The sequence below is a fragment of the Poromitra crassiceps genome (genome assembly GCF_964638095.1).
Source record: "Poromitra crassiceps genome assembly, contig: HAP1_SCAFFOLD_2253, whole genome shotgun sequence".
NCBI classification, from domain to species: Eukaryota; Metazoa; Chordata; class Actinopteri; order Beryciformes; family Melamphaidae; genus Poromitra; species Poromitra crassiceps.
The window spans coordinates 1-12,285 of record NW_028150172.1 but is presented as its reverse complement, the minus strand read 5'-3'; the positions used below and the strand labels follow the sequence as shown (position 1 = coordinate 12,285).

The 12,285-nt window shown below is 44.8% G+C and overlaps 1 protein-coding gene across 1 annotated transcript; it reads left to right on the top strand.

Moving 5' to 3' along the window:
- Nucleotides 1–258: 258 nt before the first annotated feature.
- On the top strand, nt 259–11,439 carry LOC310772194 (uncharacterized protein; the record flags this gene model as incomplete). The annotated part of the gene is made up of 19 exons (XM_083664627.1): nt 259–466; nt 712–1,964; nt 2,130–2,208; nt 3,571–3,719; nt 3,804–3,863; nt 4,020–4,153; nt 4,259–4,436; nt 4,993–5,153; nt 5,999–6,175; nt 6,545–6,683; nt 6,950–7,023; nt 7,325–7,569; nt 7,665–7,782; nt 8,138–8,320; nt 8,692–8,807; nt 9,034–9,174; nt 10,400–10,520; nt 10,673–10,841; nt 11,252–11,439. The coding sequence occupies 19 exons, from the start codon at nt 259–261 to the stop codon at nt 11,420–11,422; spliced, it is 3,876 nt and encodes a 1,291-aa protein (XP_083520753.1). The 3' UTR covers nt 11,423–11,439.
- Nucleotides 11,440–12,285: the final 846 nt, after the last annotated feature.

Here is a 12,285-nt window from a genome sequence, read left to right as displayed (position 1 = left end):
ACGCCAGCTGTGTCCTCGATACCCGACACACATTCAAACAAACACGTACCACGCTCACACCACCCAAACCTTCGCTCACAGACACAACGCATAAATTGTTGAATAATTGACGGCATTTGCACATTTTGATCCGGTGTTGTCTGCTCAGCAGCCTGCGTTGCTAAGGAATGAACAGGTGCTCCATCCTCCTGCACAGGCCGAGACGGGCCTGACGACGAGCCTCCTCCACTCGTATCGCCTGTCGGAGAGAAAGTGTCCATGGAGGGAGATCCGGAGGAATCGGACGAGGATGTTGTGGAGAGGGACCGGTCGTCTGCGGTGCTGTGGGAAAGGTGCATCCAGCAGAGCATCTTTGTGGACCTGAGTGAGGATGAAAGCCTCCACCTCAGCGATCTGGACAGTTCTTTTGCTGTGCATCTCTCCCAGGCAGAGTCCGCTTCCTCTGAGCCCAGCATCCATCTCAGTGGTAACTAAGTCCTAACTGTCGTCGCCATTCCTATTTGTTGTCTGTTGAACATTTAGGGTTTTTAAGTCGGCTGTTTGACTGACTTGCTCTCTGTAATGTTATACTCTTCACCGTTTACGGTTGACATTTACACAATGTACAGTGTTTTCATCAGTTATTAGGGGTGATGGCAGGCCGGGGTGGCAAATGACAAAGTCAAGCTATAGAATGTTTAAAGGCATCTACGTGACACTTGTCTTTTTCAGGGAGCGCAGAGCTGTCAGACTTGGAGGTCACATCCTCGGACTGCAGCAGTGTCGGCAGTCCGAGTGGTGAGAGGGTGGTGGAGGGCAAGACCAAGAGCAGCACGGTGCGCGTGTCTGCTCAGAGACCAAACACCGTGCAGGAGGAGCCGCCCCTAACCCAGGAGGACCCAGGGCAAGACACCGGCGATGAGGACCAAGAAGACCTGCCCTATGATGGCGAACTAGGTAACCGCTACTTTAACCACATAGCCGGCTCTGAGGGGAACATGGCCTCTGATGGAGAGGAAACTCCTCGTGGAAGCCCTGAAGGCCCTACATTAACAACAGTAGACGGAGATAATAATATCATAGAAGATTTGTCTTCTGTAGACAGTAACGCTATGAAACCAGCGTCTAGGTCTCTAGAGGAAGTCCACACTAAACAAGACAGCTTTGTTCATGCCTCCAATCCAAGTGAGGGAGCCCCTCTATGCAAAAGCCCTGTTGATGAAGCCAGACAGCCAGACATTCGCCAGGTGTTGCTGCGACACTTCTCCCAGGAAGAGCTGCTGTGCTCAGGCAGGCTGATCGAAGCAGAGACCCTGCCGGAGGTGTCGCTCCTGGAGAGCATGGATGACACTCTAGCAAGCTCGGCTCCAAGACTCGGCAGCACAGAAATGCCTAGGAACGGTAGTAGTAGGACCACTGGGAGCCACGCTGGTGACAGTGAGAATAATCAGAGTCAGGAATATGGGAGCAGGGCTGACGAAAAGAGTAACACCGCTTCAGAAATATCTGCCAGTCTGGAAGAGGAAGCTGAAACAAAATTGAATAGTGTCATTTCCACCGCTACTGACAGCGTTCCATCAAACTCTAAGAGTACAGACTCTAAGCAGGACAGTGGGGAAAGCACTGCTCTAGACTTACTGGAGCAGGAAGAGGCCAAAGAGGATGCTCAGGCTCAGACAGGCTCACTGGTGCGTACCAGGTCCTTCAGCGAGATGAAGTACGGCCAGGGCCAAGTCCACTACCCCCTCCCTGACTTCTCCAAGGTGGCCTCCAAGGTCAAAATCCCTAAATCTCCTAGTGGTCCTCCAGACAGGCCTGTTGCTCAGTCCCCCAGCACCATGCCCATGCACAGAGCCCAGTCTTCTCCAGGCATTCTAGAGGTGATCGGCAGAGTACTGGAGGATTCGGTCCAGCCGCCAGAGAAGCCCTATGTCTTCAAAGACAAGGACGAGCAGACGGCCCCAGCACTGGTGCATCATCTACAGGTGACACACTTGGAAGATTTGCTCTTTACAGTGTGATTATAACATCTCAGTAGTCTCATTCAATCTCAGTGGTTTCATTTGCTTGCATTTCCCAGCATAGCAACAAAGTCATGTGGACATTCTTGCTTTATTTGAATGTTTTCTCATTCATTATCCTCCTCCTAGGCTGAATATGATAAATTGCTAACCAAATATGCTGAAGCAGAGAACCTTATTGATCAGATGAGACTAGGATCCAAAGTAAGTAAGAAGTTGTTTCTCGATTTGCTGACGTAAACCAACTAATTGGCTGGCCAAATTACAAATGTATTAATTAACTAATGTATTTGTTTTGTTTTGTTTTTATTTCTTTATTGTTATGAATCTCGTTTTAACAGACTCAGGCCCCATCAGAACTGCTTCTTGATTTCGACTGTGATGATCATCAGGATAACTTGGTTGAGGGGAGCCATTTTGGATCGTTGGTTCCTCCCTCTCCTCCTTCAGGTACGTCTCTATGTCTGACATCTGATCTTATGACAGCTCCACACGTCACTTTGCTAACAACAAATTACCCATTCAACTGCATCCGGTTTCCATGGAGACACACGAGGTCACATGACACACGTCTAGTTACACAAGCATCTTTGCTTTTGCAGCACTTCACATGGAAGAAGATGACACACTAAACCAGCTGACATCATTTTATGTGTGTTTTATAACATCTTTCAAAAATGTCAGAAAAACGGTTTTCCTGTAATTATTATTATTATACAAAATCACTTTTCATTATGCTAACATTTTTCCCATTGGAAAGTCATCAGTTATGGCATTATGTGCAGTTTTTAATAAATCATTCACAAGACAGAGATTAGCAGCATTCACATTATTGTCATGTCGCAATTTCTCAAGTTTTCAGTCTAGTCTAGTCTAGTCTTGTTTATTTATTTTTAGAACACGGCTCTCTTGAATACTCGATTCTGATTGGTCAATCAACAATATTCACCGGTCATTATTTCTCGACAACCGACCGCTACTCTGCCACACCTGGATTAATCAGTTGATAAGAGCTTTTTGTCAGCAAGACACTACTAATTAGGCCAACCAGTTGCAGCTGTGGTGTCTTGTGTGCCAATTACGAATGAAACCGCTTTGTCGTTGAAAACGCTATTAAAAAATCTATTTGAATAATTATTTTTGTCAGATTATTGAATGATTTAGTTGTAGGCCGTGTTCTAAGCGGGATAATGTATATTGAGGCGGTGATTACGGGGGAAATAATGACCGACAGGTGGATTGAGCCCGACGCGCCAGCGGAGGGCTTAATCGTTCACCTGAAGGTTACATATAGCCCTTTAACACAGTCAAGTCTCAAAGGCCTTTACATACCATCATATACCATACATACAGTACACTGTATACAGTACATATATACATCCTGTACTAGGTCATATACATACTTACATATACATTGTTTACTAGTACACCATACAGTACATACATACTTCACATACTATGTCATATACTACAATATGTTCCACATCATACAATACCACACAAACACACTCACCTCTATGGGCAATTTAGAGCCTTCACCTCCCTTGACCTGCATGTCTTTGGACTTTAGGGAGGTTCTTAGAGGAACCAGCCCCCCAGAGCAGCACTAAGGAGCTGAACACAGCTTCCTCCTGCAGCCAGCTTGACGAGCAGGATCCCAGCGATGGAGAAAGGATCACTGCTGAGCTAACAGACATCATCAGCCAGTTCATGCCGAAGGTCATATCAATGTGACAAAATATGATGAAGCTACAATTAAATGAACATACATCTAAAACCATTATGTCAACATCATCTTATCAGGTGGAAGAATTCAAACTGAGTGTGAGCAGTATGTCAGTCAGCACTGCAGAACAGCAAATGGTAAGCACTGTGTATTTCCTATACGCAACGCTCTTAGATATGGCGATACAGAACATCTGGGTTGTATAATATACCTCCCCAGTGCATTGTAGTATTGAGGAGAAATGTTCTTACTAGTGGGCGTGTGTGTTTGCAAAAAATGTGTTCTGCAATCAGATGTTGAGGAGCATGATGGAGGCTCAGGACCAGCTGGAGAGGAGATACATCAGTAAGAAGGAAGAGCACAGAGCTTTGGAGATGCAGAACTACATGGGCCTGTCCAGGAACACGGGGACGTATGACCCCGACAGGTCAGAGCCCATATTGTGCCTAACGCCATCGTACGAGTTATGCATGTGTCGTCGTATACACGCGCGTACATTTACGCATCCGTCCATGTGTGCGCGTGCGTGTAGGCTGGTGGAGGGAGACATATTCAGGATAGGGATGCACCTGGAGGACATAAAGGAGATGATAGACAGGAACGTGTGTGAGCAACTCTCCCCACCCCACTCATCCTCCACTCCCACCACGTCCACACCAGAGTCACCCAGTGTGACGTCCACCCCCTCACCTCCACCATCCCAGCACGAGGTAACTCACCCACCCATTCACTCACTCACTCTCTCACTCACTCTTGTCTCCCTCTCATACTGTCTCTCCCTCTCCTCTAATCACTACAACATGCAACCCCGCCCCACTCCCCAACTCCCTCAATGACTCACTCCACTGTCTGAAATCCATTTCTCTTTACATTTATGGCTTCAACTTCAACAGACGGACAGAGACTTCTGTCCGTACTCTGCGTTCATTTCGTGCGTCTTTCTGTCCGTCCTCTGAAAGCTTACACTCACACATTTGGCTCTCTACTGCCCACTGGTGGACGTATTGCTTAACATGATACCAACGTGAAAGACTCATGGAAAGTATGTGGGCAGTGACGATTACACCGTTTGAAAAGGGGCGCAATTATTTTCGTATGAAAATGGAGTATAAATGAGCCTTTAGTCCTCCTCACACTGCTCTGTGTAGAAGAGCGGAACCTTATTTTTTTTTTAATCTGTGCCCTTCTGGAAGAGATGCTAAGTGCGTGCGAGTGTGTGTAAGATTATACTGACCGCAAGCGACCTGACTGGGTCTCGTGTTGCAGGGCCCAAGTGCAGGACTTTCCACTGAGATGGGGAGAGGGGACGAGGAAGAGGAGGAAGAGGCCAGTGAGGTTCATGATGATGGAGGACTAGAGCAAAGCAATGAGCTCAGGACCATCGACTCCCTCCTGGATAACAGTGGACGTAGAAGCCGCCATCCACGGTACTTACATGAAAAACAAATCCTATGAAGCTTCTTTTTTCACTGCACGGTACAGTTTGGCTGCATTAAGTAGTTTAAGGTAGGGCTGCAACTAACGATTATTTTAATTAACCATTACTTTGTCGATTAATCGATTAGTTGTTTGGTCTATAAAATGTCGATCCTCTAAAGTCTTGTTTTGTCCACAACCCAAAGATATTTAGTTTACTGTCGTAGAGGAGTAAAGAAACCAGAAAATATTCACATTTAAGAAGCTTGAATCAGAGAATTTTTACCTTTTTTTCTTAAAAAATTACTCTAAACGATTAATCGATTGTCAAAATAGTTGTTGATTATTTTTCTGTCGATCGATTAATTGTTGCAGCTCTAGTTTAAGGCTCTGAATTAATTTCCCAAGGATGGTCTCATATTTTAGAGCTGGTTCAGTCATGTCTTATATTCTTGTAATATGGGCCATTAGGTTCTGATGTTTTGGATTATACAAATACTGTATAAGCAGTGAAACACTTCTGTTTATAGGCTTATAGGTACTGATGTTTATTCTGTACAGAAATATGAATTGAACTGCTATATGTATTATAACTGTGAATAATCTGGACCTACACCTGCCCTGAGTCTGACGTTTGCACAAATAAAACGCAGTGAATACGCCATTGTTGTAACTGTATCTGGCTGTTGATGTTGATGTTTATTTGTGTGTGTGTGTTTGCTTGTGCTCAAATAGCGACACGTTCTCGGCCTTCCTGTGGGGTGGATAGTGTTTCAGGGCACAGTGGTGGTGTTAGGTTCCACAGGGCAGAGGAGGGAACAGGCTGTTTTTACTGTTCCTCTCCGTCCCTCTCCAGGAGCTCACAAGGCTATGTGGAGGGCCGGGTCATCTTGCCCGCCGAGGATGAGGATGAGGACAGCGCGGAAGAAGATGGGAGCTCCATCGCCTCAGAGGGGATCGGCCGTGAGAACATCTCAGCATATCTGAGTGGAACAGACTCGTCTTTGAGACTCAGCCAGCGGACGCCCGAAAGGTCTGTGTGTTGTGATGTTGGAGGGTACATAGCATCGTATAGAATAGCTAACCATGACCCACTGTTTGTTCTGGTTTCTCTATGCTGGATTGCTATTAAATAATGCATGGCTTATAATTATACAAGTAATCCGGTTTGTAATCCTGCCACAGTGTAAGTGAGCTACTTTGTACGTGTGTTGCAATGTAGTAATAGGAGGGATCTACCAAGAGGATTGAGCTTCGTCAATGCTTCTCATGTCATGTTAAAATACAACTTCTTCAAACAAAACCCTAACCCTTCTCTAACTCTTGATCCTCATTGGACGGAAAGACGCCTCTGCATCTAACTGTTTTCCACATGTCTGCTTTGTTGTTGTTGTTGCTGCAGCTTTGGCACCGAGGAGGACAGTGCGCTGACCCTGGAGAGTGAATGTGATCTGGGGGCTAATGTGAGTTTGGCTGTGGAATTCTCCTCCTCCTCCCAAAGCCTCTCAGATACTGCCCTCAACAGCTCCTCCATATCACAGGTCAGTTCCTCCCAAAGCCTCTCAGATACTGCCCTCAACAGCTCCTCCATATCACAGCTCAGTGGCTACTAAAAGCTGGTTTGTCTATCTATGGCCTATGGTGGAAGTTATGTTAAAAATATTGAGGTCGCATTTTGCACTATAATCTATTTTTCCTAATTGGACCCCCTCAGTCTCTTGTAATTGGATCTTCGTTATGCAGCAGCATTTAGTGTGTAGACTGTACAGGTGGCTCCACTCTAATTGGTGTTGTGCTGTTTTTGCAGAGGTTTGTGAGCCCAGAGACAGACAGTGGATTTGGGAGCGCTTACTTGAATCAAGCAAAACTGCTCACGGAAAGGTACAAAAACCATCAAACCTAACAACAATAAAAGTGAAAGCAGCTGCAGAATTATTGCTCGACACACACATCAGTATTTAAGCAAATACGTGAGTTCATGTAGTAACTATTCACTGTTATACTGTCTAAGTTGCCTTTCTGTGTTTATCCTCAAAGTACCCTGCTAATCCTGAACTGACCCACAGTGACTCATAATAAATCATATTGTATCGTGTTATATTGCGTCACACAGGATTGTCTTGGTATCGGACAATCGGTAACGCGTTATACATCACTGAGGTTTAATTTTCCCCATCTCCAGTGTGCAGCTCCAGAACGATGGGTTAAGCGACTCCGACAGCGAGGGCTCCTGCTCCAACCTGCAGACAACGATACACTCTGTTACCCTGACAGGCCAGCAGAGGGCCAGCCCCCACCCATCTGTCCACACACAGCGCTGTGGTGCAGGCCCCCACCCGTCTGACCACACACAGTCCTGTGCTGCAGGTGCTGCGCTGGAGCGCTGGGTGGAGAGCACCACCAAGGAGCCGCCGGTCAGGCTGCAGGGTGAGGGAGCGCCTGCAATCATAATGCCATTTTTTGTTTCATCCGGTTATGACTGAAGTGATCGAAAGTGTACTTTTCTACCGCTGGCGCAACAGAATCGGACCCCGACCTGACCGCTACCCAGCTTCATCAACACCTGTCCGAACCCGTCCTCAGCATCGCCATGGATACAGCGCAGAGAGACGGTCATCTGTACTCCTGCTCTTGTAATAGGTCAGTGTACAACACACTGGTAGCTCTAAGTATTCTTAGTGTAATGTTTTGCTTTGGTAGATTTTTACTTTATGCTTAAACAGTATATAAAATATTCAATTCAATATGTGTTTTTTTCACTGAAATATGGAAGTAAACAAAGGTTAGCGAGTAAAATCACTACTGAGAAGCAACCAGAGTTGGTGGTTGCCTGCTCACTGATTTGTCCATAAGTGGTGAAAATTGAAATATAAAATTGTCTGTTTCACCCAAACGAAACGACAATCTTTTAAATATTGTATTCCCCTACTTACTGTACGTATAAATGTCAGTGAACATCTCCGTCTCTCTCGCTGTGTTCATGCATGCGGTCCAGTGAGGCGATCCAGGCCCTGCAGTCAGAGGTGTCCAGGCTGAAGAAGGACCTGGAGGACGGTCTAGTCCAGCTGCCTCATCTAGCCCAGAGGATGGACTACCTCACCTCCAAGTACAGACAGGAGCGTCAGGACCGCAGGGCTAAAACCAGAGCCAGAACTCACCACAAATCACCCTGCAACAGGTAGTGATCGATCGGGTCCTGGTGGTCCTGGCTGGGATGCATAGATGGATGGATCATTAGTCTTTTATTAAATATTGGATAACAGCCAGACATGTCATCCAATATGGTGGAGGTTCCATCTAACTACAGCTACATAACAATAGTCTGGTGAAACCTAGAATGATATTTAATCTTCTTAGTTTGCACATTGTATTTATTCATTTAATTATGTTTTTTTCTTCTTCTTTCTTTTGGTGTCTAAGCGCTGGTGTAGGGGCTTTCCACCTTGGCAAAAATAAAATGATCAGGGGAACACTGAATACTTGTCAAATTTAAAGACGCTCATTCTCAGCGCAAAATATCAGTATAACCCTAATTATTCTAACCTGTAGTGTGCGGAAGCCACCCGGGAGCAGGTTGGAGATACAGAATGGGAGCGAGCCCAGCTCCAGTCTGGTGAAGATAGAGGACTGGATCTCTTCAGACATGGACCCCAGCAAGAGCAAAGGTGCAACACCAACATACACGAACATGCAAGTCTGTATATGTCCCCATCTGCCTCTGAGTGTGTCTCTACCTTTGTCTGTCTGTCTGTCTACTTGTGTGTGTGTGTGTGTGTGTGTGTGTGTGTGTGTGTGTGTGTGTGTGTGTGTGTGTGTGTGTGTGTGTGTGTGTGTGTGTGAGACCAGACATTTCTTCCATCATCCCTTATGGTTTTGATAATTTGCTCGCAGGCACAGATAGTGACGATCATGCGGTCATGCCGCAGTTCCACAGTGCACCTGTAGGGGGCAGCAGAGGCAGCATCAAACTCTGCTCTGGATCGGAGGTGCCGGTGCCACGGACACCTCGGGACAAACAGCACTCCAGCAGAGGTCAGTCAGTTATCTGTCACACTACCCTCATCCTCAATATACTGTATATTATTATTACTGAAGTCATGAAATTGGTGCATTTTCAAAGCGCAGAAACAGTCAGTGTGGATCTGATTGTGGTCAGAGGAAATCTGCTCAGTGAAAACCTCTGGTTTGACCAAGTCCACTTTAAAGAAAGGGATAAGGTGTCTTCCAGCAGTGCCTCCCACAGACCACACAGTCAGCAACTGTCTCTCTCAGTAGATGTTTGCAACATGGCAACGCAGCTACAACATTTTGGTTTGATTGTGATTGATGAAGGTCACGTTTCAACTTTCACCTCTGTCTGTCCCCAATAGACAAATTGGTTTCCAGCTAAAAATAAAAAAAACAACATTACATGAAAAAGCATAAGATGAACAGGCAGACCAAACAACAGTCACCACCAGTCAGTCACCAATGCAAGGTGTCAATACAGAGCTTCAGGCGTGCAGATCATCATCGTCAACATTCAACATTGTGACATCATCATCATCATCAACAAACAATCCCAGCCTTCCTCCTCTCTCTGCCAACAGTTAGGTGCTATGCTGCCATAGCAATGTAAGCATGTCATGTCTTCTTGGCAGAAGTGAGACTGAACTGCTGGCCTGGGGCTTGTACAGTACTTCAAAAACAAAATGGCAGGGCAGCATTGTGTGTTGGCGGTAACTCATTACAAAAGTAACATATTACATGTAATATATTACTTTTAGCAGTAACTCAGTAATATAACTTATTACTTATAGGATTTCAGTAATATTATACCAGTTACTTTGTCAAGTAACTCAAGTTATTTAATTGAGTTACATTTGATTAAATCAAAGCACATATTTAAAAAAGATGCAATAATTTCCTAATCAAACTGTGTGTTTTTATGCAAATAACCACTACAGATGACAATAACAAAGAAAAGATTAACATTTAGAATTTTGGATTGTTTACACTGACTTCAAGGCGGTTTAAATTATTTTTTGGGATGGTTCCGGGGCGAGGAGGATGTCATTCTGCTGCTGCTGTTGTTTTGGTAAAAGTAATGCAAAAGTAGTGTAATAAGTAACAAGTTACTCTACACAGACAGTAATATTGTAAAGTAACGTATTACTTTCAAATGAAAGTAACTAGTCATATGTAGTATATTACATTTTGAAAGTAACTTGCCCAACACTGGTTGGCGCTCATACTGTAGTGCTCCTTGTGTGTCCAGTGTCAGCGCGGGACGTGGAGAGTGTGTCCTCCAAGGAGAGATGGTCTCTGTTCTCTTCTCCACCTCTCCAGAAGCCCCTCCTCCAAGTCAACTATGGCTCCTCCTGCAGCCTGCCTGCAAGGTAATGGCATTTCCCCCACCCCTAACTCAGAAGATGTTCATCAGCAGTTTCCCTGATAGAGCCACTAATATTAGATGGTTCCAGTCAATTTGGCTGATTCTTTCGCCATCTCTCACTGTTTCTCGCCAACCTACCTATCCTCACACCGACAGCTATAAAGTGAGGGAGCCTCCCCCTCAGTCCGTGCCCCACCAGTGGAAGCGTTCCACCCAGTCAGACACGGCACTCCTACCCAGCAATGTGTACTTCCAGCGGACACTGTCCCCCGTCTTAGCCCCGCCCAAGACCAGCAGCAGGGCGAGCAGACGCAGAGGGAGCAAGGTGAGACGCATCGTCCATTCACAAGCAACTCAGGAGAATATCTTCACCTTTACATGCGGGGGAATATTTGTGGTGTAACGTGAAAACATTGCGTCTCCAAACTCCGCCTTCTTCATTTGTTCAATAAATCACCTGATTTTCTCGTCATTTGTTTTAAACTGATACCATGTTTTAAATTGGTTTAAAGGGTGTTAGAGTCAAGTAACTTGCTCAGCACATTAGGAAGGATGACCATATTATAATTAATATAAATACATGTGAAATGCCAAGAATGGAATGGAGTGTGTAAAGTAGTTTTCATGGATGATCAGTGCTGTGGAAGCCTTTGAAAATGTAATGCCTGAGTTTTGAGAACATCTGTTTTTGAACGTGGTCAGCTTCACTGAGAGTTTTGCCACGCTGTTCTCCAGGAGGAGGAGATGAACAGGACCCTGGACCGGGCTATTGAGACGGCCCGCAGCATGAAGAGAACCACCGATCGCATGGCCAAGAGCCTGTCTGCCGACCTGGCCAAGGCTCAGCTCTACAGGAGGCTGCACCCCATGCAGCCACTAGGGGGCAGGAACCACAATGCATCCTAACACCCGAGCTGCAGACCAGTGTACCCTGTGATATCAACCTGCTGAAAGACCCTTATGTTGACTTGAATATTCCTTTGGTGGATGAAAAAAGAATAGCTCTGATTTTTATTGGATTTTTTTTGTTTTGGAAATATTCAAAGACATTATTTATTATCAAATGTTTTCATTTTGTACAGTGCTGTATGTTTACAATAATTAGAGAAGCCTTAAATTATATTGTAAAAATAAAAAATGTGAAATTGAAAATGGTGAAGTTTCACCACTATGGATTTTTGAAGGCTGATATCAGTATTTTTGCATTGAAGGTGACTGTTGTGCTCATACTCGATCCAAGTGGTTCTCAAAATGGGGTCCAGGGACGCCCAGGGGTCCTTGAGGGGTTTCCAGGGGGTCCTCATCCAAATGGGTAATCATTTATTTTCACTAGAATTCCAACCACAAGCAACAAATCAGAAGGTTACATTAGCCACACAAAACAGTGTAGTATTTAGGGATGCACTGATATGAAAATTTTGGCTGATGCCGATAACCGATATTAAGATTGCTGTTATGGCCGATAACCGATATTTACCGATGTCGATATGATCTGTATAAAAACACATTTCTATGATAATAAAATGTTGTACATACTGAAAAACACATGTAAACACTGAATTAGAAAAAGTTATACATTTCTTTATTTCAAAAACATTTGTAAAAGCCCATAAATCATAGATTTACTGCATTATTTCATCTCAATGCGAAGAATTTGGCTGATACCGATAACCGATATTAACATTGCAACATCGGACCGATACCGATATGTTAAAAAATGACTAACATCGGCCGATACCGATATGATTGCCGATATATCGTGCATCCCT